Here is a 27,910-nt window from a genome sequence, read left to right on the forward strand (position 1 = left end):
ATCTTCCTTGAGCAGTTTGAAACATTTATAGAAGTTTTCAATCTAGTTTAAATGTAAAATATCGAATGTAATTTTACAGAATTTAAAAGAGAATTTTATTGTATTGCTGGTAACATGTTACTTATTTTAGTTGTTGTAATTTTATTGTATTGCAGTATCATACAATCGTCTTCACTGTAATATTACTTAAATATTTTTACTATTATACATTTACAACGATAAAATTGCAGTATAAAATTACATCTTCCTTGAGCAGTTTGAAACATTTATAGAAGTATTTAATCTAGTTTAAATGTAACATATCGAATGTAATTTTACACAATTTAAAAGGGAATTTTATTGTATTGCTGGTAACATGTTACTTATTGTAGTTGTTGTAATTTTATTGCATCATAGTATCATACAATTGTCTTCATTGTAATATTACTTAAATATTTTTACTATTATACATTATACATACAATTGTAAAATTGCAGTATAAAATTACATCTTTCTTGAGCAGTTTGAAACATTTATAGAAGTTTTTAATCTAGTTTAAATGTAAAATATCGAATGTAATTTTACAGAATTTGAAAGAGAATTTTATTATATTGCTGGTAACATGTTACTTATTATAGTTGTAATTTTATTGTATTGCTGTATCATACAATCGTCTTCACGGTAATATTACTTAAATATTTTTACTATTATACGTTATACATACAATGGTAAAATTGCAGTATAAAATTACATCTTCCTTGAGCAGTTTGAAACATTTATAGAAGTTTTTAATCTAGTTTAAATGTAAAATATCGAATATAATTTTACACAATTTAAAAGAGAATCTTATTGCATTGCTGGTAACATGTTACTTATTTTAGTTTTTGTAATTTTATTGTATTGCAGTATCATACAATCGTCTTCACTGTAATATTACTTAAATATTTTTATTATTAAACATTATAGATACAACGGTAAAATTGCAATATAAAATTACAAGTTTTTAATCTAGTTTAAATGTAACATATGGAATGTAATTTTACAGAATTTGAACATGTTACTTATTTTAGTTGTTGTAATTTTATTGTATTGCAGTATCAAACTGTATGATACGATTGTATGATTCATACAATCGTCTTCACTGTAATATTACTTAAATATTTTTATTATATCTACAACGGTAAAATTTCAGTATAAAATTACTTCTTTTTTGAGTAGTTTCGGACATTTAAAAAAGTTTTGAATCTTTCTTAAATGTAAAATCCTATTGAGGGCGAAAGCGATTTTCCAAAATATTACAGTCACTTTATAATTGTGAATTTACATTTCATGTTATTGCTGGCAATTGTTGTAATTTTATTGCATTTCTTTTCAACATTTAGGTACAAAAACTGTTTACCCAAAAATGGAAGTAAAACATTTATATAATATATAAAAAAAATGGCGGGTGATTTCGAGATTAACGGGGACCATTTACGGTGCTCAGAAAAGCCCTCGATGCGAAGGGCACTTACAGACAATTATCGACACCCAAACGATATAGTCAAAGGGTAAACAGACGTCTATCAACAATAAACGTCACATACACAATGATAATCGATGTCTACGTTCTATTCCCGTCCCGCTCTACCATGCTCAGACTGGTTGATTGTACCGATACTAGGCTAGGCCGATTTCCGAAATGAGGAGTAACGTGTGCGTGGACATGGAAAATTATTTGCAACTACGACATTACCTCTATCTGTGTCCTCGACAGAAGCAAGTTATCAGAGAATCTTTCACAATTTCTCAATAGTACCGACTTAAGTATTTGTTTTTGTACTGGTGGTTTTGATTGCTTTTGTGGTTGTATATGAATTAACAAACGAACGATCGATATCGAATGAATATCAAGAAAATTGTGGCGCTAGATTTGTTGTCTAACAAGTGGGAACGAGTTTTATTCCTAAAGGGCGCCACCACAGTTATAAATTTAATAATAATTGCTTTACGAGCATTTTTCTGCGTGTATACTTATATATACAGGGTGTTAATGATATACTGTACGAAATTTAAGTGTCACAAATCAATAAAAAAAAGTCCTGATGAACATGCGTCAGTAAATAAAATAAGCCTGTGATTTAATTGAATACATCGAAAACTATTTGTTTCATAAAAAAAATGTTTGGAATACAATTCTAAATACAACGTCGCCGTAGCAATTTTATTTATTTTTTTTGGGGGTAAGAAAATTCAGAAAATTAAAAATCCTAAAAATCATTGTCGCAATTTTTTTAAATTTCAACAGTGTTTCGAAAACGAACCATTTTCGGACACTTTGAACTCATTTTATTAGTTTGTGACGTAGAATGCACCATTGAGGTTTGGCAGAGTATTTCATTATCATCCTGTATACTTCCAAAATTTTAATAATAATTTTTGTTTATGAAAATAATTACGTTTTTAATTTATTTTCATTACAGGGCCATATCGGCGACGTTCCCTTTGAAAGTGCTGTTGGATGGACCACAAAGAATCACTTTTCAGCAGCTACTAGCCCTTGGCCACCCACAATCAGGCATTCTAGATATAGTGTAAGTTTTGCTTTTTTAAAATGTAAAAAATTTAGATGTGGTTTAAATAACGAAAAACTATTCTTTTAAAACATTTCAGAAACATCTAGTATCGTACACAACATTGCAGGGCTGGTACTGTCAGTTAAAAATCCCTAAATCATGGCGTTCCGTCAAAAATTACAACAATTACAGCCGGTGAAGCAGAATTTTGCGTTTTAATGTGATCTTGATCTTATTATTTTAATAATTTTTAAATTTTACCGAAATCTAACTTGTAATCATTTATGAAGGCTATGTACAAGTCTAAATATACAGGGTGTCCCATAGGTAATGGTACATGGAGCAACAGTGGATTCTACATACTAAAATATTACGATTTAACCAAACTTACTTTTCTAAAAGTTCTAAAGGTTCTCCGAGATGACGAATTCAAATCCGTCATAACGTTGCTGTTACTTATTAGATGGCGCCACTTGCGGCACTTTTAAAAATAATAAAAACAGTTTTTCTCTTTGACGCACTGTAATTTTTTAAGTATCAACTTTTGAACTAAGGTAAGTGTGGTTAAATCATAATATTTTAGTGTGTAGAATCCGCTGATGCCCCATGTACTATTTTGGGACACCCCGTATTTTTTATAAAATTATGATATACTAAAAGTGGCGCCCTTCGGGTGTTACAAAAGTAAATGTCCAGCAACTAAATTAAGGATATTTGAACTATGATTCTGCAGTTACGCCATAACTTGTTTTTGTGTTTGTATTCTTATATTCCAAGATAATGAGCAGAACATATTGTGCTACGTCATAATTATTCCTATTTATTTTGCGGTTATCTAGTCCGTTATCTTTTTTATAGTTATCTATATATTTGTAGTACATTTGTACGTATATCCTCCGCGACGTACACTTTCGTGACGTTAACGAATTTAAAAAAAAATCTACAATATACAGGGCGATTCACAAATGATGACCAAAAATGAAACCTTGTGTTCTTTGGTGAATTTTAAGGGGAATCTGTCCTATAAAGTTTTTATCTAGGACGCTTCGTTAAAAAGATACAGGGTGTTAAACTTCAAAACATATTTTAGTTTTTTTTGATAATTTAAAAACAAGTAAGTGAAATAATTTGAAATTGGGCACATGTATTTATGTAAACATTATCCAAAATCTGAAGCTTTTTTCTAAATAAAATAGTACGCCTCTGCTTTACGGTAACAACCTTGATATTTTCGGATTTGTCTCAATTTTCTACAAATTACTGTTTTTTGAAAAAAGCCTGATTTTCGAGTAAAACTTAAAAAACCAATAGAAAACACTTTTACTTAAATGACATGACAAGCACTAATCATTCGGTTATTTATTCGAATAAAGAAATTAATAACATTATTCATCATTTTAATGATTTTATTTGAGTAAATGCTCAAAAATACCTCCATTTCCACGAAAATGTAATTTGTTTGAAATTTACTGTTGCTTGAATCTGATGAAAAGCATTATTTATTCTTTCTTCTAACTGCTCAGAATGTCAAAGTTGCTATCGCAGCCCACCATGTAATTTTAAAAAGCATTGTATTCGAATATCGAAGTGTGTTCTCAGTTCGTTTTTTAAGATTTACTCGAAAATCAAGATTTTTTTGAAAAACATAAGAGAGTAGTAATTTTGTAGAAAATTGAAAGACTAATCCGAAAATATCATGGTTGTTACCGTATAGCAGTGACGTACTATTTTATTTAGAAAAATATGTCACCGATATCCTGTATCTCCGCCACTGGAGAATGTAAATTTTAAGAAAAGCGCTCAGAGTTTGGACAATGTTTACATAAATTTCAAATTATTTCACTTACTAGTTTTTAAATTATTTAAAAAAATAAAAAATATTTTTATAAGTTTAACACCCTGTATCTTTTTAACGAAGCGTCCTAGATAAAAACTTTATAGGAAAGACTCCCCTTAAAATTCACCGAAGAGTACGAGGTTTCATTTTTGGTCACCATTTGTGAATCACCCTGTACTAACAGTGTTCAATATTTCATTCTTGTCGAAATGGCATTTTTTATTCTTGTAAGTTAGAGAAATATGGGCAATGAAGTCACACATTAATGCTCTCCTGTTTTAAAAGTTTAAACGTATTTCATGTACCAGCGGTGTTTATTGTTGACATGTGAATAATACATAAAATTAATGTGATTGCGAATTTATCTCGCTAGCACTTGTTACCATGTTACGTAAAAATAAATATCGAATTAACATAATCCTCTGTGTTTAGATTTTACGGAGTGTAAACATTCTTTTTCCAACTTTATAACTTATAAAATATTCAGTATAAACTTGTAGGGGAACTTTCCCGGGCAGAATTTTCACACTTTGAAGATCAAGAAAACTTTGGAAATAATGGTGTTATTCTGAATTAAATGAATCGTTGCTGTTACTCAACTATTCGATACACGCTCCCCAAATTGTCAAATTCACTAAACCTTCAAATTCGAAACTATTAGAAACCTGCAGTTTTCACAGTTCGTCTTGGTATAAATTACTCTTGTCACTGTGAGCAAAACGTGTACGTTATTCAGACTCGGAAATAGTGAGACCTACATTTAATAATCTTAACGAGTCGAAAAACTTTTTTTTTCAAATGGATTGACCCATATTAATTGTCATGGGTCGACTTGGTAGACAAATGTTTGTTTCAGTTTCGTGTGTTTTGCTATTAACAGCGTTGGCGGTCACAAACGAAAAATTATAAATAAAAAGACATCGATGAAAAGTTTGAACGTATTTTCGCAATAAAACAGAATTAAAAGGGTAAAACCCTGAGCCGGAGAGCAATAAATGTGCGCCCCTATGTTTTAAATCTTTGGCACAAACAAAGCTTGTCTCTTCGTACTTCCGAAAACGTCGAACTTATTATGATACTATTATGGTGTAAACAACAAACAAGGGAGGGAATTTACATCGAGAATTAGGCACAGGCGTACATTGGGAAGGTCCCCTCGGGCTATTGGATCTACCAGTTTCATTTTTTATCGATTTTCCGTTTCTAAATTGTTTGTTAAGTTTTCAACTCTTTATTTCCTCCAGATTAAATATAAAACCTGTTCGAAGGATTCTGAAAAAATGGTTTGCCCTAAAGGGTTGTTTTTGTTGCTGTGTATCCTGCCAATATAAACATTTCTGTTGGAGCATTTAATTTACTTTAATATACATCTGTTGGCTGATCTCTCATGGCCCCAACTTGAACATTTACACGAGGAATAATTAATAATCGTCTTCAATGTTTTTAATCACAATGAAAATACGTACCTTTAACAGAAAATATGGAATTAAAAATTTCATAAGAAAAACATTGCACACTGTTCATTTCTCTAATATTTAATTCAATAACGTTGATGCGAAATAAATTGTACACTTATTTTTAATCGAACATTTAATAGATAATTTGCTACATTTTAGTTGAAAATGGATATCACACAAACATTTCTTATCAACTGAATACGTCCTTGAAATGTTTATAAATATTTATCAAAAAGAAACAATAATAATTGTTAAATGTAAATATATCCTATATTTTTTTGTAAATATGATCGCGTACTATCGCTTACATACTTCATTTAAAATAATCTTTAATGTCATTAAATTGCTTATTGCAGTGGCGGAGCTGATTACAATCTTATAGACTAATTGACCCTTGGAATTTCAAACGAAATTCAAAAGACTGGCATTATTATACGATGATCGCAGTGGCGTAACCTACACCGAAGCTGATTATGAATATGATTTTTTTTTATTTTTGACAAAGTGAAGTGCAATTCAGAAGGGTAGAGAAATATTCGTTTGCAAAAATCATTTTAATTATACATTCTATTTTGTTTCTAAACAAAATATGATTTTTTATTTTTGATACTGGCATTAAACTGTTTACTGCAGTGTTATAATAATTATGAAATTCAATAGTGTAGAGAAATATTAATCTTGCGTAAAATTCGTATTTATTCTACTACTACTTCTAGTTGTTCCAAAGAAAAGCATGAACTTTTTATTTTTGATATTCTCTTTAAATTATTTATTACACTGGCGTAGCTGAGATATATTCAGTTTTAATTTGGTACAATAATTGCCTTAGAATTTTAAAGTGAAAGTGAAGTGGAATTCAAAAGGGTAGAGAAATATTATTTTGCAAAAATCATTTTAATTATACAATTTTATATTCATTTCTAAACAAAATTTGATTTTCTTATTTTTGACACTGTCATTAAACTGTTTACTGCAGTGTTACAATAATTATGAAATTCAAAGGTGTAGAGAAATATTAATCTTGCGGAAAATTCATATTTATTATATAGCTTAGTAATTATTCCAAAGCATGAACTTTATGTTTTTGATATTATCTTTAAATTATTTATTACACTGGCGTAGCTGAGATATATTCACTTTTAATTTGGTACATTAATTGCCTCAGAATTTTAGAGTGAAAGTGAAGTGAAATTCAAAAGAGTAGAGAAATATTCTTTTGCAAAAATCATTTTAATTATACAATTTTATATTTGTTTCTAAACAAAATACGATTTCTTTTATTTTTGATATTGTCATTAAACTGTTTACTGCAGTGTTATAATTTGAACCAATTTTGAAATTCAAAAAGTTAGAGAAAAATTAATATTGCCTAAAAATCAAATTGTATAATAATACAATTTTGTAATTATTCCAAAATATACCATGAACTTTTTAATTTTGTTACTGTCTTTAAATTATTTATTGCAGTGGCGTAGCTGATATATATTTAGTTGTAATTTGGTAAATTAATTCTATAATTTTGAAATAAAAGTGAAATTCAAAAGTGCAGAGGAATATTCTTTTGCAAAAATTATATTTATTATACAGTTTTATATTTATTTCAAAACAAAATTTGAACTCTTTTATCCTCTTTTTATTAAATTGCATACTGCAGTAGTGTAGCTGTTTTGTACTTCCTGCAAAAATGAATATAAACTTTTTTTTATTTTCTCAGTTCTGAATTCTACTAAGTTTGTTCTTATCTCCTAATTTCTACTAATGTAAGTCAACATATGATGTGTCTACTATTTTGAACGACGCGGTAGTGACTTATTTCATTAAAAATCAATAAACATATACTAGCGCTAGGCAGTTTCCACAAAGGTTTGCTCTAGATCTCGAACCGTTCCGAATGAATATTCATAGTTGTGGCGTCAGGTGTTAACGTTTTGTTACATACAGGTGACATAGTCGTATACGAAAGCATTGTCCGGTAATTATTACTTTTATCACACTTAACGTAATACTCGAGGAGAGTCGAGAAAATAAAAAATTCTTACGTCGTGGATTATTATTTATTTAAACTCATACATTCGGTTCGTTGACCGTAGGCAGTTATAAATTAAAGGATGGTTTATAATTATGTGTAAACAATGTTTTAAATCGTACTCGGGATTGAATTCTTATTGTCGAGTTTTAAGTCTTGGGGAGAACATAAAGAAAAGGACTGCCGCAAACGCTTATAATGCCTACCGTAAACACTCCAGCTCAAAAATTGCATCCGCATCTTGGTGGTTTTGATAAATTTGTTTTCCGCCAGCTTTCCCTAAAACTTATTTAATTAAACGACATTTTATTTGCCACACTCGCCCTCTTCTGCCCATTCTCCTCGAGGGCATCGAGTGCCTTACATTTACATCCAGCTTAAATTTTTTTAAGTTCATAATCCGAATCGCATTATCGTTCAATCAAGTGTGTGAGTTATTGCAGCTAATCTTAACTGTAATTTAGTATTTGATACTTTACGTTACCAAGGTTTATGTTGTCAAGTAAACCCAAATATACAAGGTGGAATTTTTAAATCAGGTGTTATTCTGTAATACTTCTGATTACAAATCCCGCTAAATTGTTAAAAAATGTCACATCACTACAATTACGCAATATAATCCGACCTCTAATTTTGACGTGTAGCAAAAATATGTAAACACAACACCGCAAGTCATTCTATCCAATCGTACCAACAGCGAATTACTAATAAATTAGGTATCCAGCGTTTGTACGTTAAATCACGTATTTTATATTTGAATTTTCACTGAAAATAAAGGAGGCTTTTGCTAGGATTTTAAAAACAAATGAACACTGAACTGCCCCTTGGAATATATAGTTTTCAGGATTAATTGAGATATAGGACTTTCACCTAAACGGGACTGCATGTTTAGAAAAATAGTTTTCCTGTTAGCATACACGATCGATCGAAATAGAAATTATACAGGGTGAAACTAAAATGCTCGGTCAAACGTTAACGTTCAACTGTACTTTCGGAAGTAATTAATAATAGATATTAATGTAAAAATTAATATAGGTGGCAAGATAATGTAGACATTTCAAAAATATTTTTTTATACCCAAACCGCTCATTTAATCAAAATTCTACGAGAGGCCCAAAAACTTCCAAATGGTGTCACCTATCAAATAAAAAAATAGTTGTCATTATTGCCCTAAAGAGGAAAAAGTTATAAACGGATATATTGTCACCGTACGTCAATTTTGTAGGAGTTGTGAGTTTTAAAAAAACACTATATAACACCAAAATTTGTAGACTGAAAGCTAGTCCACACCCCAAAAATAATCAAAATCGATTAATACACGTTCGAGTTATTTACAAAATTCAAAAAAATTTCACGAACTTTGAGGTCATCTAGCAGCCAAACGAAGCGATTTCGTATATAGTTGAATTAGCCTATTTTGAGCCCGCGAATCTGGGTCTTCCGTTGTACACGTTATTCTGGGACACCCCTTATAAATAGATTAGCCTTATGAAACACATTAAAAAGGAAATGTTTCTGTAATGTGCAGTCAATTTATCTCGACTTCTGAAACTTTGAAAAACTCTAAATCCGTGGGGTCCGGTACTACATCTGTAAAGTGTTTACAGCGGTGGTCATGGTTACCGTTGCGCATCAGTGAAAAACGGAGTAGGAGTACCACATTGCATGCAATTTGGGCTCTGTTTAGTCAGACCGTAACCAAACAGTAGCTATTCAGGACTTCTTTCTTATTAAACGTGATTTGCACAGATGTGGGTGTAAAATTTTGTTTTTGTGTGTATTGTAAACATTTAAATTGATTGTAGAGACAGAATTCTATCTGTTGAAAAATCAATCCTACGAGAAATGCCAAACTAAAGGAAAAGTAATTGAAAAGTTTATTTCGGACAAAAGCAGAGGCGACTTTCACTATAAAAAATTATGTAGAACACATTTTCCCTATAGTTCAATAGTACTTAACATAAAACTGCCCAATTGTTTTTAATTTTTTTTTCAATACTTTGTACCTAAATTTTTCCGCCCTCCCTGGTATGACACTCGAGAGCCGCCACTGGCTAGACTACACCTTAATCGCGCCATCTATTAATAGGAAGTTCAACTAAATTCTCATACCACTGCCCTTTTTTTATTTAGTAACAGTCTTACAACAGAAACGAGAAGAATTCTGTAATGATATGTCCATAGTCCAGTACAAAAACTTCATTATCGTTAAATTGCAAATTATTTTAGAAATATGTAATATTGATAATAATCATAATAATATCTCTACCCCTCATTCTAACCGCAAGGATTATCCCAGAAGTCGAAGACTTGTGCGGGAGAGGGGGCGGCATATTATTATTCAGTAGGCCGCATGTGCGCCCAGGAACGACTCACGCTGGTAATCTCTAACCACCATTCAATGCAGAAAGGGAAACCTGGAAAACCTCATTAATTAGGGGGATGGTCAAACTCTCACATTGACCCAAGCCAACATTCTTCTACCCTGCCATATCCGCAAAGTGCCTAATTCCTCTCTACAAATATAGTCGGTCTTACTGCAGCGAGGATCGAACCCGCGACAGTGGCATTCGTCGATTCAAGTACTGACGCCTCGAACCGCTCGGCCACCCACCATAAATGATAATAATAACTGGAGTCACTTTATCTACGACTGAATAAAATACTTTGAACGCCCTGTATCTCGAAAACGAAGCGTTCCCGAATACTTATTTTGAAAAACTTTTTTTATTAATTTGCAACGAACAATTTACCATCAAAATATAGCCGGTAATTTTTTTTTTCGTAAAGATTTTGAAATTCGTTTTAAAAATTATAAATTTACATTACTGTCTATTAAAATGGCGATCAAGCTACCGCATTCCTCAACTATAAGTCTGTTTGGAAATGAAAGAGAGTAATAAAACCCCGAGATAAGAACCGGCCATGAGCGTGGTAATATTTCGTTTCAGGTAATTATCGGGTAACACTAATGCTAACAAAAATGACAGGGATTGGAAAATCGACTATCTACAGACTTTTAAAGGAAACAAAAAATGAACAAGATACTGTAAATCCCCCAAAATCATCTACAGGGAGGTCAAAAGTCGTTATAGATGATTTCTTCAAAAATGTCATTCGCAGAAAAGTACACTCATTTTATTTTAAAAAAGAAATACCAACGCTAAACAAAATTTTAAGTGAACTTTCAGAGGACAACGATTTGCCAAAAATCAGTAGAAGCAAATTATGGGCCGTCTTACGAGAGTTGAATTTTTGCTGGGAAAAGCAGAACAGGAAGTCAGTTCTTATCGATAAAGATGAAATTATTTGTTGGCGAAGATCCTACTTAAGATCAATTAGAAAATTCCGTGACGAAGGGAGGAATATTTATTATCTAGACGAAACTTGGGTCAACGAGGGATATACTGTAACAAAAGTATGGCAAGATAAAAATGTAAAAAGTTTTCGACAAGCATTTTTGGATGGACTTTCAACAGGGTTCAAGGCACCTTCAGGTAAAGGGCGAAGATTAATAGTGACACATATAGGTAGTGCCAGTGGTTTTGTAGATGGCGGTTTACTTTTATTTGAATCTAAAAATACAGGTGACTATCACGAAGACATGAACGCAGATGTTTTCGAAGAGTATTTTACACAGATGTTGGATCTTATTCCTCCGGGGTCTGTAATTGTCATGGATAATGCCAGTTACCATTCACGGCAGACCGAGCGGACGCCTACGACTGCTTGGAGGAAAGCCGATATAATTCAATGGTTATCCGGAAAAAACATTTCTTTTGAAACAAATATGGTGAAAAAGGAACTTTTGACACTTGTCAATCTTAATAAAGATCAGAAAAAATATGTTATCGATGAAATGGCAACAAATCGCCAAATAACGGTACTACGGTTACCACCTTATCACTGTGAACTTAACCCAATCGAATTAGTCTGGGCGCAGGTAAAAGGAGATGTAGCGCGAAATAATACGACGTTTAAATTAAGTGACGTGAAAATTTTGTTAAAAAATTCCTTGGAACGAGTAACTGCAGATAACTGGCAAAGATGTATACATCATGTACAAAAAGAAGAGGAGAAAATGTGGGAACTCGATAATTTAATTGACGTTACTGTGGAACCTATCGTTATCAATCTAGGAGACGAAGATAATTCATCAGAATATTCAGAGGATGAATTTTAATATACCTACTTTTTTATTTTCTTTATTGTACATTTATACAACACTACATTTACTCACCATAATTTGAATTTTCAAAATACATATATTTTTGTGTGGAATAAAAGTCTATTCATTAAATTTAAATAAATATTTTGATAATAATATTGAATAATTTTATTTGAATTACTAAAAACCCTCTTAACCCGGTTATGATGCTTAAAGTAGCCTCATGTTTTGAAATGCTGTTTTTATATTGTTTACTTATAAGAGAAATGGACCGAGAAATTGAAGCGGCATAGACAAAGACGGATTGTCGGGGATTAAATTTTAGCTACCTGCTACAATTTAGTACAGTCCGATCACACAAAGTTTTTTTAAAAGTACACCTCATCTATACGGAAAATACATAATATAAAAATATTGAATATAAGCACCAGTACTACATTTATTTACGATTTGCATACATAATAAGCTTTTATTACTCTCTTTCATTTCTAAACAGACTATAGTCTGTAATTATTCTAAAAAAGTTTGGACAAGACTACGTTATTAAAAAATAAGCTTTTAGTTTGTTCTCCAGAATGGTATTATGATACGGCAGAGATTACGCATTATCCTGTTTTGTTAATGCGACACGTAGAAAGGTTGAAAATATTAATGACAAAGTTTTACATTTGTTTAAAATACAGTGAAATAAAATAATAGATATGTTCAGAACCACAATTTAAATTCATGGAACGCGAATTCGCTAAGCAAATACTTAAAAACAAATAAATAAATATAGCATTATTAATTAACAATAAAGCCTGAGGTTATTTGTTTTTAATGTTATATGTGATTCGACAATAATTTTTAAACCGGTTTAACTATTTTAACCCGTACAACCGCACACACCTTTTCAACAAGACCATCAATATTATATTTTACACACCGTTCGCGGATTTATAATGTATCAAACTCCACCAGAATTAAAGTCCTAAAAACCGTGTATCGTTTAAATTACCACCAAAGCCGGATTAATCTACATTATGATAATTCAGGTTTTATGTTTAGAAAAATAACTGAAATTACAAAATTTGTTTGTGTAAGGTATTACACGGTAATCATTTGTATATTTGTTGTTATTTGTTTATTGTTAGTAATGTTAATTTGCTAAATAAGCTCCATACGTTCATGTTTGGTGCTCCCATTTTTTAACCTACACAATAATTTGTACAGCAATTAACAAAGCAAAGTAACAATCACGAACGCACTTTTCTTTAACATCGAAGATATTTTACAATGTTTTTACTAACAATATCTCGACGTATTGGTATATACAGTTTTGACCTTCACTCATAGGCGTGTGTAAAAAAGTAATTTAAACGTCGTCTCTCCGCGCACGCCTCTGAAATTTCCCGAATGCGAGAATTTAGAACTTGACAGGGTACTTTTGCTTGAAAAACTATCCATACTTACATACTTACGTGAGCTTCATTAAATACATCGTTAGAATGCTTCGCTGTATGAGTAATGTGCCAAATTATAAAATATCTACATTTTATTATGTTATATTTCATAAATCGAACAATAATTTTCCACTTTAACAACACTGTTTCAAGCGGTCTCGTCATTATTCATAGAAAATCATTATATGATAACTTGACCCGATGCCAAAAGTTTATTTGTAGCTTTGTTTATAATTAAAAAACGTACACATGCCTTGTGTTTTGTCAAAAATACTCCCTTGGATTAGTGTCATTCTCCGCTTCCATTCTTATAAAGCAGAATGCTTAAATAAATGCAATTAAATATAATCAATACAAAGACTCTACCCATGGTCGTTTCCGAGGGGAGGACAAAGGTAGCATGTAGGGGAGGGGGCGAAACAAACGCCGTTTAAATCTTGTTATGGTCCTGCTGAACCCCAAATTTTATCGTCGCCGAGATCTTGAAGTTGCACCAATTTATTTTTTCCCTCCGATGATTTAAAAGAAACCTCCTCAGAATGCATCATAATTAGACATCGGCAATACGCGCTAGGCCGACAGGCATTAGGGTGCCGCTAGATACGTATCGAATAAATTGATCGATGCGGTGCTTTAGATCAGAGGCAGACATGTACATGGTATTGGACAATCACGCGGATAGTGACATTATGTGAAGTAGATGATGCTTCGCTACCATTAAAACGGTTAACCGTGGAACACTTAAGACAACTGTTAATTTATTTTCCACAATCGCTTTCCTTATGGGTAAGAAATCATTATTTTGTTAACTTTTGCTAGTACTTATTACTACGTACGATATTTGTTGAGATTGAATTCCAAGAAGACCCCTGCGCAACTTTCTCGGAATTAACCGCGTTCGACACCTGACGTAGAAAAACATTGACATAGAAGCTCGCAGTGCATACTGTGTTTTGCAGTTACGAACGCGTGTTTCTTCGTAAGTACATCGTCATGTGCATTTTCATTGTAGTTTCTTATTAAAATAAATCAATAGAGGTGAAAAATAAAAGAAAGGAATTTAATTCCCGGTCGAAGAAATAACTCGGAAAATTTCACGGCACGCCCCTGCCGCTGCAAATTGTTACAGTAGTTCCAATAGCAGAACTTTATTGGCTTATTTTTTTCTTGGAACTGAGATAAAATAATATCTCGGTTGGACTCGGATTATTTCGAAAAAAGTTTCAGACAAAAATTGTAGGGGACCAAAGGGGCCATTGAAAGGTTCATATTACGACTTCCGGTCTAGACCGGAAGGGGTGTTTTTAGACCGGTAGTTGACTTTTAACCACGGATTTCGATTGAAAAAACGAAAAAAATACATTTCGCTCTTATTATTTTTTCGATTTAACCCATATTTTGGCCATAAAATGGACATAAAAAACAAAAAGAACCAAGAATCTTGAGACAACTGAGTACTTTGTTGGGATCACTTTTTAAAAAAAATGTTTCATACAAGAGTTTGTAGGATGAAAAGGGGGCTTGTAATCATAATTAACAATTTTCTATTTCATTTGGACTCTAAGAAAAATGTGTAATGTTAAATGTTAATCACTGTAACTATATCTTTAGCCACACTTTTCTGGATATATTTACGTTTATTTTTTTTTATGGATTATAACGGTTTATAAGGCCCCCTTTTCCGATCAGTGTCTGCGCAGCTGGGGGTGATATCATCGTCGTGTAAAATTATAAAGCTTATCACATTAACAGTTACATTACTTAATATTATTTAACGATACCCGGTTCGAATTTTCTCAACGGTTATGTATTTACTTCTCGCAATCTAAAATTCCACAAATCGTTTACAAATTGAATAAACAGTGTAACAAAAATAGAACACAAAGAGCTACAAAAATTTTTCAACTTCAATCGTTCGCTCATTAATAATTTATCGGCCAGTATAAATTATATAATAGGCAACAACAAATAAATAATCAAATATTCATATATACGTAGCATCCCAGCCGTTACTGGTGTATGAAAAATTATAACCTTCCGATATTTCTAATTCTGTCATGTCGAATAAACAACTGACGTCAGTATATAATAAACAAATAAACATGATGTAGAGATAAAAGTTGTTTATTATACAATCATGTAGAGCTGGAAAGACCTGACTGTCTCCGTCTACGTTACACGCACACACTAGCACAGATTCTGTTACGCGTATTACTGGCTAACTTCAATAAAATAATGTATGTTTATTTGTATCTACTCCAGTGGCGCGCCTCGGTATCCTTTTACGCACTTAACGTGCGGCGTTAAGAAATAACTTGATTTATTCAACGATTACTGCAAACGCAATGCAATACGTGTAATGTGTTATTATTTATACAGACAATACGTTTATTTACAGTTAGTGAAAGTGGGAAAATATTTATTTACTGAGGTACTCGGAAAATATGGAAAAACAAGCGATTAAAACAAAAATAAGCCAAAGATAAATTGTAACTATATTGAAACAACCAAGCGTGAATGTTTAACGAATTATCTTGCAGATATAAAAATATAACCCGTTCCGATTAATTTTAAAAACCAGTTTTGAACAGACTGCACAGAAATAATTTAGAAAAAATTAACAATGTGAAAAATATCCGCAAATTAGTAGCACGATGTGGCTGTGCTCGGGCATATACCTCATTGAAAAGGGGTGTTCTGATTATCTAATGAGAAACTACCCATTTACTACTACCGCACAGTGGGATTTTTTGGTATATTTATGGACAAAATTCTTGTTACAAAAAAATTTTCATCCAATCGTAGCAATTTTTTTTTAAATATTCGTAAACATCTGTACTTTAACATTTTATGCCTAATCATGCAATTCATCATTGAACTCTGCGCATATTTTTGGACAATAAGCTCTAAGATCCACAAAATTCATGCAATCGTAGCAATTTTTTTTAAATATTCGTAAACATCTGTACTTTAAGTAGGAATTGCGGAAATTTCGAAATTCTTATGTCCTAAATTATAGCAAGTCATTGTATGCCTAATCACGCAATTCACGTATCTGAACTCTACGCAAATTTTTGGACAATAAATTTAGGATCCACAAAATTCATGCAATCGTAGCATTTTTTTAATACTCGTAAACATCTGTACTTTAAGCGGGAATTGCGGAAATTTCGATATCCTTAAGCCCTTAATTATAGCAAGTCATTTTATGCTCAATCACGCAATTCACGTATTTGATGTATGCGCATATTTTAGGACAAAATGCTCTAGGATCCACAAAATTCATGCAATCGTAGCAATTTTTTTTTAAATACTCGTAAACATCTATACTTTAAGCAGGAATTGCGGAAATTTCAATATTCTTAAGTCCTAAATTATCCCGCAAGTCATTTTATGCCTAATCACGCAATTCACGTATTTGAACTCTGCGCATATTTTTGGACAAAAAGCTCTAGGATCCACAAATTTCATGCAATCGCAGCAATTTTTGTACAGAAATATATGCAGAGTTCAAATACGTGAATCGCGTAAATGGGCATAAGATGAATTGCCAAAATTTAGGTTTTAAGAATATCGAAATTTCCGCAATTCCTGCTTAAAGTACAGATGTTTACGAGTATTTTAAAAACAAATTTGCTACGATTGGATAAAAATTCTTTTGTAACAAGAATTTTGTCCATAAATATACCAAAAAATCCCACTGTGACCGGGTCGGTTGGTGCGATCCCCACGGCCGTAAAACCGTAGATCAGCTATATTCGTAGAAAGGAATCAGGCACCCCCTCTGCGGGTATGGTAGGGTGGAGGAAGGTTGGCTTGGGTCAATGTGAGAGATTGATACAGGTCGGCCTTTGACCATCCCCCTAACTAATGAGGTTTTCCAGGTTTCCCTCATTCCCGCACTGAATAATAATATGCCGCCCCCTCTGCCACACAAGTCTCCGATTTCAGGGCTAATGATAGTGTTATTATAGTAATAAGTAGGAAGTAATAATAATTAAAATGTTTAATTTCAATAAGTTTAGAAACACGATTAAGAATCAAATGTGACCTGTATCAATCTATGTCAAACACCTTCTACGTATTTGCCTAAACTTTTTTGCCAAAATTCAGCATTCCGTATCTCGAAAAAGTGATCCGAATAAAAAATCTCTTAAGTTATGGCGTGGGCTTACAAAACACCCTCTATAACAATGATTGGGGGAATTATAAAAAACCATATCGTGTAAAATCTGGGCGAGAATCGGGAACGATTTCAGCAATTTAAAAGTGTGGTAATACGGATGTAAACCGTATTAACGTCACAAAACACATCACACATAAAAGGGGCATTTTGTATATCATGGCTGTACATATTTTGTTAGATAAATAAGCAAGGGTTGAACTGTACGATCTCGTGTTCCATGCATTTGATTACTGTTTTAATATACATCGCAACGTCGCTGTAACGAGCAAATTGGGTGGCCTAAAATAATAGAATTTACTTCCTATTCCTACGAACCAAATGTCTAAAGTTTGTTTTTATGGTAAACAACAGTTGTTTAGAAAATACTGTTTCCTAATTCCTCGTATCACACAGCGTTCAAATTATTGCTTGACATCATAACTACACCAGTTGGATTCATAAAGTTTCAAATGGCAAATTAATTGTAAATATTCTATAATCTTGTAAATCCCTATAAGAAAAAAAAATGTCTCGTGACATTGTGTTTAATTGATTGGAACTGAAATTTTAATTTTCGCTTCACTTTCCAATCTGAGCTACGAAGCCGTCTCCGGCCCTTATATGCGATGTCAATCTCGGCAAAAGTAACTATTGAAGCTGAAGACGGGGAGCGAGAATCCAAGTTTTCGAAAATTTCCAAAATGACTCCAGTTTCAAATCCACTCTAGGAGACGGGATATTCAGGAAGGTCAAAAGTGGAATCCTGGGGCGAACATTTCTACAGAGCTACCGCGGAGCTACCATGGGGTGTGATTGAACGTCGGCTCTGGTTCCTTGTAACTAATTCATCAGGGACTGATGTACGCTCTAAATTATCTGTCATTGTATTGCATAAAGCGCTTTGGATATTACAGACTCACGTCATACTGTTAATCAAATATTAAATCAAATTTTTGAAATTCAAAACATTGTCGAAATTTCCATTTCTTTTTAGGGCTCTAACCAGTGCTCAGGCAAGGCAAAGCTTACAAATACAGTGATAAAGGCATTAGAGTACTCATATTCAAAGTGCCCAAGAACAGTTTAGCAAAAAAGCCTCAATTAAAAAAAAAACCATGGCACAAATAAGTAAAAATAAACACATAATCAAAAACATTACAATCTTATTAAATTTTTGCATAATTTGTAATTTCTTTTATTTCCTAAGCTTTGATTTTGTACTTGGCAAAATTCCAAATGAACAGGTTTTTCTGAGAAACATGCATAGTATTATATTAAAGGTAGGGCACTTACTACGGCCATGTTAATGTTAATTAATGTAATTTACCTTTCGGAATAAAAATTGTCTCCGCCTATGTACTCGGTGTCGTATTTTTACGCGGTATGGTCTCCGGGATGGTTAAACCCGGACAAGCCTTATTTTTATGTATTTTTGTTTTTTATGTTAACAACTGCATTAACGGTGATGGAAGATGGTTGATCTTTGAAGACACATCGGTATACGTGTAGTATAAACGCAAACAAAGGAAATGCGGTTTCGAAGAAATATTTAACAAACATTTGTTGTGTATATTTATCTAAATCTAAGAGCGGCTTCGTTTGGAATATGAATATTCTAGCGAGTTTTTTTTTTTTGTTTAAACGTTAACTATGTTTAAGTAAAGATGACTACAGAAGAACAAATAACTATTAAAAAGAAATACCATTAATAATATGTCACTTCAGAATGTCGTCTTTATAATAACGTATACTTCTCTTGGACAACATTAATAAATAAACATATTTTATTTAACCGTTTGTCCATTAAAAGGCATGGGAAACTTTTAATCCCATGGTATTTTTAGCGCAAAAAGTACTATCTAGAACACAAACACAGACGTGCGTTTAAGAATTAAGGAGGGCAACGATTTACAAACAATATTGAAACTCTTTAGAATTTAGCAAAATATTTTTACAGGTTGACAACATTTGGAACTGTAAATTCCTTATATCGAACACATGTCCGGAAATTCTTTGTACTTGGAACTAATGACGAAATATTTCCCACTAACACTCCGATTGACTTGTTTAAATAAGTTTAAATAACTGTGAACTGTAACGTTCACACGTACTTTTTTCGTTACATAAAATTCCTCAACCTGTGTTTATTCATTAATTTTAAAAATAATGCCTTTAAAAACTGACAGACATATATAAAAATTGTCTCATTCCGTTTTGATAAGAATATAACAAACTATGTCAGTTTTACAAACGTATAAAATTCAGGTGAAATAAAAGTAACAGCATATCGATTTTTAATGGTTTCATTACAACATTGTTCAACGGCTGGCATGATATGGTGTAAAAATTATGCAAATAGAGTTATCGCATGGAAAACAATTCAACAAATACAATGTTATTATTTACTTAAATTTATCTTGGAATCAACAATACATTTATTATTATACACGTGTGTGATCGTTGTGTAACCTTATGCTATAACGGGTGGCCCATATCAAATAAAATTATTCATTAACGCTGTCTGTTACTTTATTGAATTGAAATTCCATCAATATTTAATATAAAAATATAGACCGTACGAAGAAGAAAAAAACAAATTGTTAACCTTATCAATATTTACTATTAGATTATCAACCAAGCATTGCTTTTTACTTGAAGTCACAACAAATAATTAGGTATCTATATACATATACAGGGTGATTCACAACTTTTCCAAAAAAATTTGGGAATAGATGCGGCATGAGAAATGGAGTCAATATTGTAAAAAAATTTTTTGTAAAATCCTTATAGTTTCTGAGAAAAAAATTATTGAAGTTATAGCACATTAAACCACTACATAGCTGGCCAACTGTAGTCTCTAGCATCATTCGGAATACGCGTGGGGAGCCATGTGACTCCTAATACTGAAATCCGTCGTTGCGGTAGTTTTTACCTGTTATCTGTGGTATTTACATAAGTTTTTTAGTAGTTGGTGTCAAAAATGGCTTGCGTGTATAGCAACTAAGAGTTGATGGATATCGTTTTATGGTGAAGCAAGACAACATTTGTATTATGGTGAAGTATTTGTGTTATGGTGAAGCAAAACATCATTTGTGTTAGTTCGTAGAAAGTGAGTAAGACGGACCCAAATGTGTTTACACGTGAGTGTATAAAATTTTGAACAATTGCTGTTGCAGCATCGGGTATGTCAAATGATTTTATTATTTAAAAACACAAATTAATTTTATTAATAATTAATAAAGGCAAAAGCATTTGAATTTGCCGATATAAAATAGGTGCGATAAAATTCTATTTACATATTTCTTTCCTTGCAAAAGTTTTTGTCCGTTTTTATCACGCCGCCATACCGGTCGCATTGTGCTAGGTCAGGTTTTACAGTGGACCAGTTTCCAGTGCCGTGCAGAAGTGTATTTTTAAATCAATTTCGAACCGACCTTTTTGATTTTTTCTTTACAAAATTGTATTTGTAAGGGTCCCCTGTACATCCAGAATTTTTTTTTTGGATAAGTTCTGAATCACCCTGTATTTATTTATAGGGTGTTCCGCAAAACATTCAAATAATACACTTTTTTCTACTCTTATAAATGTTTTTGTTGACCTCTTATTAGAAAATTTCTCATTTGGTATTACTCGTAAAATATACAGGGTGTCCGGAAAGGTCATGTCAAAAATGGAGGGATATACAGGAGAGGTCAAAATAGTTGTAGTACTTCATTAAAAAAAAAATCCTATCAGGCTTCGCTGTGCAGTTATTCGGCCGAATAAAGAAGTTTGAAAAACAAATTCCAATTATAACTTCTAAGTCGTTACAACGACAACAATGAAATTTGGGCAATTAAAGTAACTCATGGTAATGGCGAGAAGTTATAATTGGAATATGTTTTTCAAACTTCTTTCCTTGAAGGCGAATAACTCCACAACGAAGCCCGATAGGAAAATTTTTTTTATGAAGTGCTACATCTATTTTGACCTCCCCTGTATATCCCTTCATTTTTGACATGACCTTTCCGGACACCCTGTATATGCAGCTTTTCTGGTATAAATTATACTAAATTTAGGTGTTACATTTTACCAATTCGACTCGATTCGCATTTGTTCATTCATTTGCAACAATCCATTACAGTAACATCCACATTTTGGACAAAAAGAAACCGAACCGTTGAAATAAGACACCAAACTAACACTCGTTTTTGTTGAAACCAGAAAAAGTAATCCATGCGAATCTGGTTGCATATCTTGGTCCACCCACGAACAGACACAAATATTTTGTTTTCGTCCAACAGTAAACAATTATTATAATAGTAACTGGCAAGAAGATTGAAAACGCACGGAAATTGTGGGTTAAATATTTTAAATCGCTTTGGATATAACGGGTGTTTTTTTAACATGAAACTTTCGAATATCTCGAGCCCACTACGTGAGAAATTTCGATAATCAAAATTTAATAATTTCAGGGGGGAAATACGTTAGTGCTAAAATTAGTCCCTTCCCCCCACCCCTTGTAGGTAAGGAGGGGGGTAACTTTGAAATCTTAAATAGAAACCTCTATATTTTATTGCAGATTCGGATTCTATGTAGGATTCGTCTGAAACATTTTTTTAGTTTCAATTTCTTCTCGATACATTTGAAAGTTTCAGGTTAAAAAAATCACCCGGTATAAGTAGTAATTTTATGAAGCCACGTTTCATTTTCGGTGGTATATATTAACCTTGGTTTCTAACTGTAGCGATCTGATCGGCGTGCAAATATATGGCATTGTTTCTGATAAATATTAAATTGGAATATTTTTCGGACTAACTAAAATTCTCAGAAATTGTCGAGTATGTGTTTCGTTAAATAGTAAACATTGTAGTTACTTAAGTAATTTCCTCAATACTGTAATGGGTGACGTTGTGGCTGGAACTCCAGACATATATCTCATTGAAAATGCAAACTATGAACAATAAAACGAAAAATAAGCATCACCTTAGACACTAATATAATTTCTCAATGGGCCTAACGACAACTGTAATTTCTAGGAACATAAAATTTGCAACTCCGCACAAAGTAATTTACAGCCACTGTTATTGTTTACACTAACAAATATTTTTTTTTAATTCGCAACAAAACTAGTACAATGTGTTCATTTACGAAACGTGCCTTCAAATGAACTGATATATAATATTTCATTTGTTATTCCGATCTAAATAATTTGTTTCAGCACAAACTTTTATCTTAATCACCCATTGAGATATTTTAACAGTCTCTGATTTATAAATAAATAATACTTCACCAACGGTACTACACTGCATGTATACATTTTTTAAGAGCCGATATTTATTTAGAATTAAATCCATCACTACATAAAAGAACCTGATTTTATACAAAATGAGTTCGATTTATTACATAATGTGTGCTACAGTTAAATAAGCACTCAAGCAATACCTATTTATACTTTGTTCTCTATAAACAATAAAATATTTTAATGTCAACAAGTAAATATTTCGTTGATATCCATAAATGGTTACTTAAATTAAACATATTTGTTATAGTCTTTCCGAAGTCAGTTGAACATGTATAAAAACGCCTAGCAATAAAATTTAATCAGTTTCATAGGCGTCCCTAAAAAAGTTTTCTGCTAACGGTAAAAAATTATAATAATTTGTATATAATGTGCAGAAAATTTCTATTATACCGTACGTGCCTAAAGTATGGAATAAATTCAGTAAAAACGAAACAAATTTTTTTTGGGAAAAATCCTCGCACAGGTCGATTTTTCATTTAAAAAATACATATTTTAGCATAAAAGGCGATTTTCAACCGTCATTTTTTTTTCTTGATTCTGAAAGATCGTTTCATTGTCAATGAGACAGTATTAAAATGCTGCTATCTCACATAGGAAAGTTTTCGAGTAAATGACGATTGAATTATGGAAAACGTAAATTTTATTCATTAAAAAAATAACAATTCCTATGTCAAGCAAATACAATTCATTAAGTTGTCTACCTAAATTAAGTGTTCGAATTGCCACCCACCGACTTCTTGACAATACGCAAGTCTGTGTAGAAATTCTTCTTGCACATTATGAATTATTTCTGGGGTAACTCTGTGTATTTCATCTATAATACAATTTTGAAGTTCTTCTAAATTATGTGGTCTATTAACGTACACTTTGGACTTTAAGTAGCCCCATAAGAAATAGTCAAGGGGTGTAAGATCTGGGGATCTCGCGGGCCATTCTATCGGTCCTCGTCTGCCGATCCACCTCCTAGGAAAACAATTGTCCAAAAAATCTCGAACAGGGCGCGTAGAGTGCGGAGGTGCACCGTCTTGGTGAAACCATATGGTGTCATCAGGAATATCAGGGTATCGTTAGGAAAAATTACTGCAAGCGCTGAAACAAGGTCATTTTGTAAAAACTCTAAATATCTTTCTCCTGTAAGGGTTCCTTCAAAGAATAAAGTTGTCAACTATTCCAGCCCACACATTTAATTTCTATGGGTGTTGGATATATGTCTCTGCCATCCAATGAGGATTTTCCCGACTCCAATACCTGCAAGTTTGACGGTTCACTGTACCATTGAGACAAAACGTTGCCCCGTCTGAAAAAAAGTCGGGATCGTCTTCAATGAGTTCCTGCCCAAGTTGAATTTTGTAGGGATGATATTTTTCCTGCCTCAGGATACGTAGCACTGTGGTCTGACTAATTTCATTGTTTAATGCAACCAATCGTGAAGTATTATGAGGATTATCTACCATACTTCTCAAAATGTTCTGTTTGTGATCTTCACTAACGCTTGGTCGTCCAGGTTTTGGAATATCTACAACATTGCCAGTTTCTCTAAATTTACATTATATCTTACTGACTGTTGATTGGCTGATACGGCGATCTGGATGTTTTTCATTAAATAAATCGCAAATTTCCTGCTGCGTTCTAGTCTTATCCCCGCATCCGATAAGAATTAAAATTTCAATTCTTTGTGTGACAGTTAAATATGCCATAATACTTTAAATTCAATAATAATTTTTATATCGCTTACAATACTTAGAAAGTCGGTATGACAGTGACACTTTGTAAAGATTTACACCTACGTGATCCATAAAAAACTTCAGGCATTTCGAAAAACTAAATTTGATAACGTTTTTGCATTATTTTAATTGATTTGGGTTTTCTAACATTCAATCGTCATTTACTCGAAAACTTTCCTATGTAAGATGGCAACATTTTAATACTGTCGGACCGACAATGAAACGATCTTTCAGAATCAAGAAAAAAAATTTATTTATTTAAAAAAAATGTCGATGACGTCATTACTCGAAAACAAATGACGGTTGAAAATCGCCTTTTATGCTAAAATATGTATTTTTTAAATTAAAAATCGACCAGTTCGAGGATTTTTCCCAAAAAAAAATTTGTTTCGCTTTTACTGAATTTATTCCAAACTTTCAGCGCGTACGGTATGTTCATTTGGTCAACAATATATTTTAATTATTTATGTCCTCAAACAATTTTATTTTATTGATGGTAAATTTCGTTTTGTTTCGTTTCAAAAGGTATCCAAAATGCCATGTTGTAATAATATTAGTAAACAAAATATCCCCCTTATTTCCCGTTTTCGTAATTGTAATATGAGTGGTTAATAGAAGGTGCCTATAATAAACTAAAATTACCTGATTCACACCAAATTCCGCATTGCTACATTGCACTGCTACGCAATTTTTTAACCACTTGTCAACAAGTGAAATTTATGGTCGGTCGCCTAGCGCGGCTGTGTTCGTGCACCGTTTTGTCCGCGCGCGCATTCTTCAACTGGGCGTATACATTTCTACCACCTCCACGTTTAATTCGACCAGACCTGTATATGGTTATGGCTAAATAAATATGGGAACAAGTTTTTCAAATATTTCTGTGCCGAGTTGCTGCGTCAGCGACCGAACCTCGTGGTTCTTCAATTGAGACCGAAAAGACTATACCTATTATTACTTGCTTCATAGACACCTATAATAATTCATGCGCAATGCGTAAGTCCGTAAGTCTAGTGCCTACGCGCATATGCTCTAGCACAACCACATCGTGATGCCAATTTGCGCATTTTTCCTTAGATTAGGGTTTTTTTTAGTTCAAAACATCATAAAATACATGGCCCTTATAAATATGATTGATTTGGTAGTTTATTAATTTTAACATAAAATATCCTAAACGTATTCCTGTGTACTGACATTTTTTTAATTCTCGGGATCATTGGTAAAATCTCATATTTAACTTTAAAGCGCCCAGTGTTCAAAAACAATATTGACAGCAAATATAAAATTCTCTGCGTACCGTTGTTTAAATGCAAACGCAAACACGTCCATATTTCAAAAGGTGGGCGAAAACCTCGCAAAGTAATCTTCGGGCATACGCCCGTACGTTTAATATTTTTTGCTTATAATATGCTAATATGAATTTGATATATGCTCTATTGACGACAATTTACTAACCCAATTTTCCTAAATTTATGCCGCGCTATCTGCTGTGTAGGGTGTAATGTATATTTGGTTTAGGTTCGTTTTAGAAGGATAACAATATTTTAGACGTTGTTTGTATTGTTTAATATTCGTTTTAGTAAACCAAAAGGGAGTTAATGAATGCGTACAGTCGTACAATTTCCCGAACCTGCTTTACATGAGCAAACTTACGTATGCATCCGCTTAATTTGTTTAAACGTCCCGAAAATAAGGTTAACCGAAAATAAATAAGAAACCCTTATATAACCGACATTTTCCTCGCACAGACACACTCTGGTGAAAATTACTCAAACCACTGCAAATGCGTTTCTCTCGTACATTGAATGTCACTATCACTACACATTTTTAGGAAATTGTGACAGACTCCTTGTATCGAATAAAATAAAAGAAATTTAAAACATTCACGGAGGTACTTTTTCAAAAGTTAGGTAAATTTTTTCAGAAGTGCAGTAATTTTTAATTTGAAAGTTGAGTGAATTTTAAAAAATTATCTGTAGGTAAAAATAATCACTTACCTTAGTCCATACTCGGGTTTTTCCTGGAAATGAAAATAATTTATGAATTATTAAGATATACCATACTAAATCTTACTGAAATATCAATATCTAAGATGATAGAGACTTAAGGAGGTTTATCTGATTTAGAATTGACGAACAAATATTCAAAAAAAAATTAAATTAATAAAATAATTTTTCACGATTTAGTACAGTCTTATGAGAATGCAGATTTTTTTGGTCTTTCCACTTAGAATGCTCAGCAATTGACAATCAGTTTTTACGGCAACTTGTATAAATAGGAAGCCGATATCTAAGAAACCGTATGACAGCTCGTAGAAATCGATTAGGTACTTGTAAGATACATAATTTATAATAATTCTCCTTCAAACTGCTGTTGTTGATTAACTTAACGCCCATATGCGTGATAGCGGCAACGCCGCGGTTCTCGACGTAGCGTATTATTTGAAATTCGCAGGTGTGACATATGGTGTATATTTCAAGCTTAGGCATCCAAACAAAGCCAGCCAAGTGCAACGTTGCCAAATCTAAAGGCTTACTACTTTGGTCACTAGCGAATATCGTTAGACTTTTAGACGTACCTTCGTACCCGATAAACCTCCTTAAGATTTTTAAATTGGAAATCGTAAAAACAGTGGCAAGTCATCGACAGCAGCAAAATGTAAACATTGATAATAATATAGCTACTTTATTGCAACTGTACCATTAGCTAGAAATACATTTAAAAAAATAATGACGTATACAACGACGTGGCCAGATATAAGCGTCATTTATTGTAGAAACAGAATTCGTTATTATGTGAGTAACCAACATGTGTATTCGTTATATATCGGTTAAATTATTAGATTATAATCGTCCACATTCTCTTTGATCGCTTCCTTTAAATACACTGTTGGAAATCAACAGATCATTTGTAACAATTCTCTATTTTTATTTATAAATCGCGAAAAAAATTATAACCTTTATTTTTATCCGCAATTTTGCACAGTGAATCACAAACCTGAGAAGGAAACGCTGAACGGATTTTTGTATAGGGATTCGATGGAAATATTTTTTATCGTTCTTCACCCAAATATTGGCAAATTCATACGTATTAGTTTAAATAAATAATAAATTTACTAAAGCAAATACGGTGATAATTATTTGCCAGTATATTTAGAGTAAATTTTAATGTTCCCCATTTAATAATTTAATATGGATTTTGGACCAATAAATGTACAAAATGGTAGGAACATATTTACAGAACTAATAAAATATAGTTATAGTAAACACGTATTCA

General features: G+C 32.4%; 1 protein-coding gene across 2 annotated transcripts in view; it reads left to right on the forward strand.

The window, feature by feature from the left end:
* LOC108906287 (forkhead box protein P1) overlaps positions 1–27,910 on the forward strand; it is a 161,630-nt gene that overhangs the window by 17,495 nt on the left and 116,225 nt on the right. For both annotated transcript variants that reach the window (XM_018709511.2, XM_018709510.2), the window contains exon 2: positions 2,442–2,552. Coding sequence is in view for 1 of the 2 variants with exons in the window: in XM_018709510.2 (XP_018565026.1) it covers positions 2,442–2,552 (111 nt within the window). In the remaining variant the exon portion in view is untranslated. The remainder of the gene's footprint in view (positions 1–2,441; positions 2,553–27,910) is intronic.

Source organism: Anoplophora glabripennis, unplaced genomic scaffold (assembly GCF_000390285.2).
Source record: "Anoplophora glabripennis isolate ALB-LARVAE unplaced genomic scaffold, Agla_2.0 scaffold32, whole genome shotgun sequence".
In the NCBI taxonomy this organism is placed as follows: domain Eukaryota; kingdom Metazoa; phylum Arthropoda; class Insecta; order Coleoptera; family Cerambycidae; genus Anoplophora; species Anoplophora glabripennis.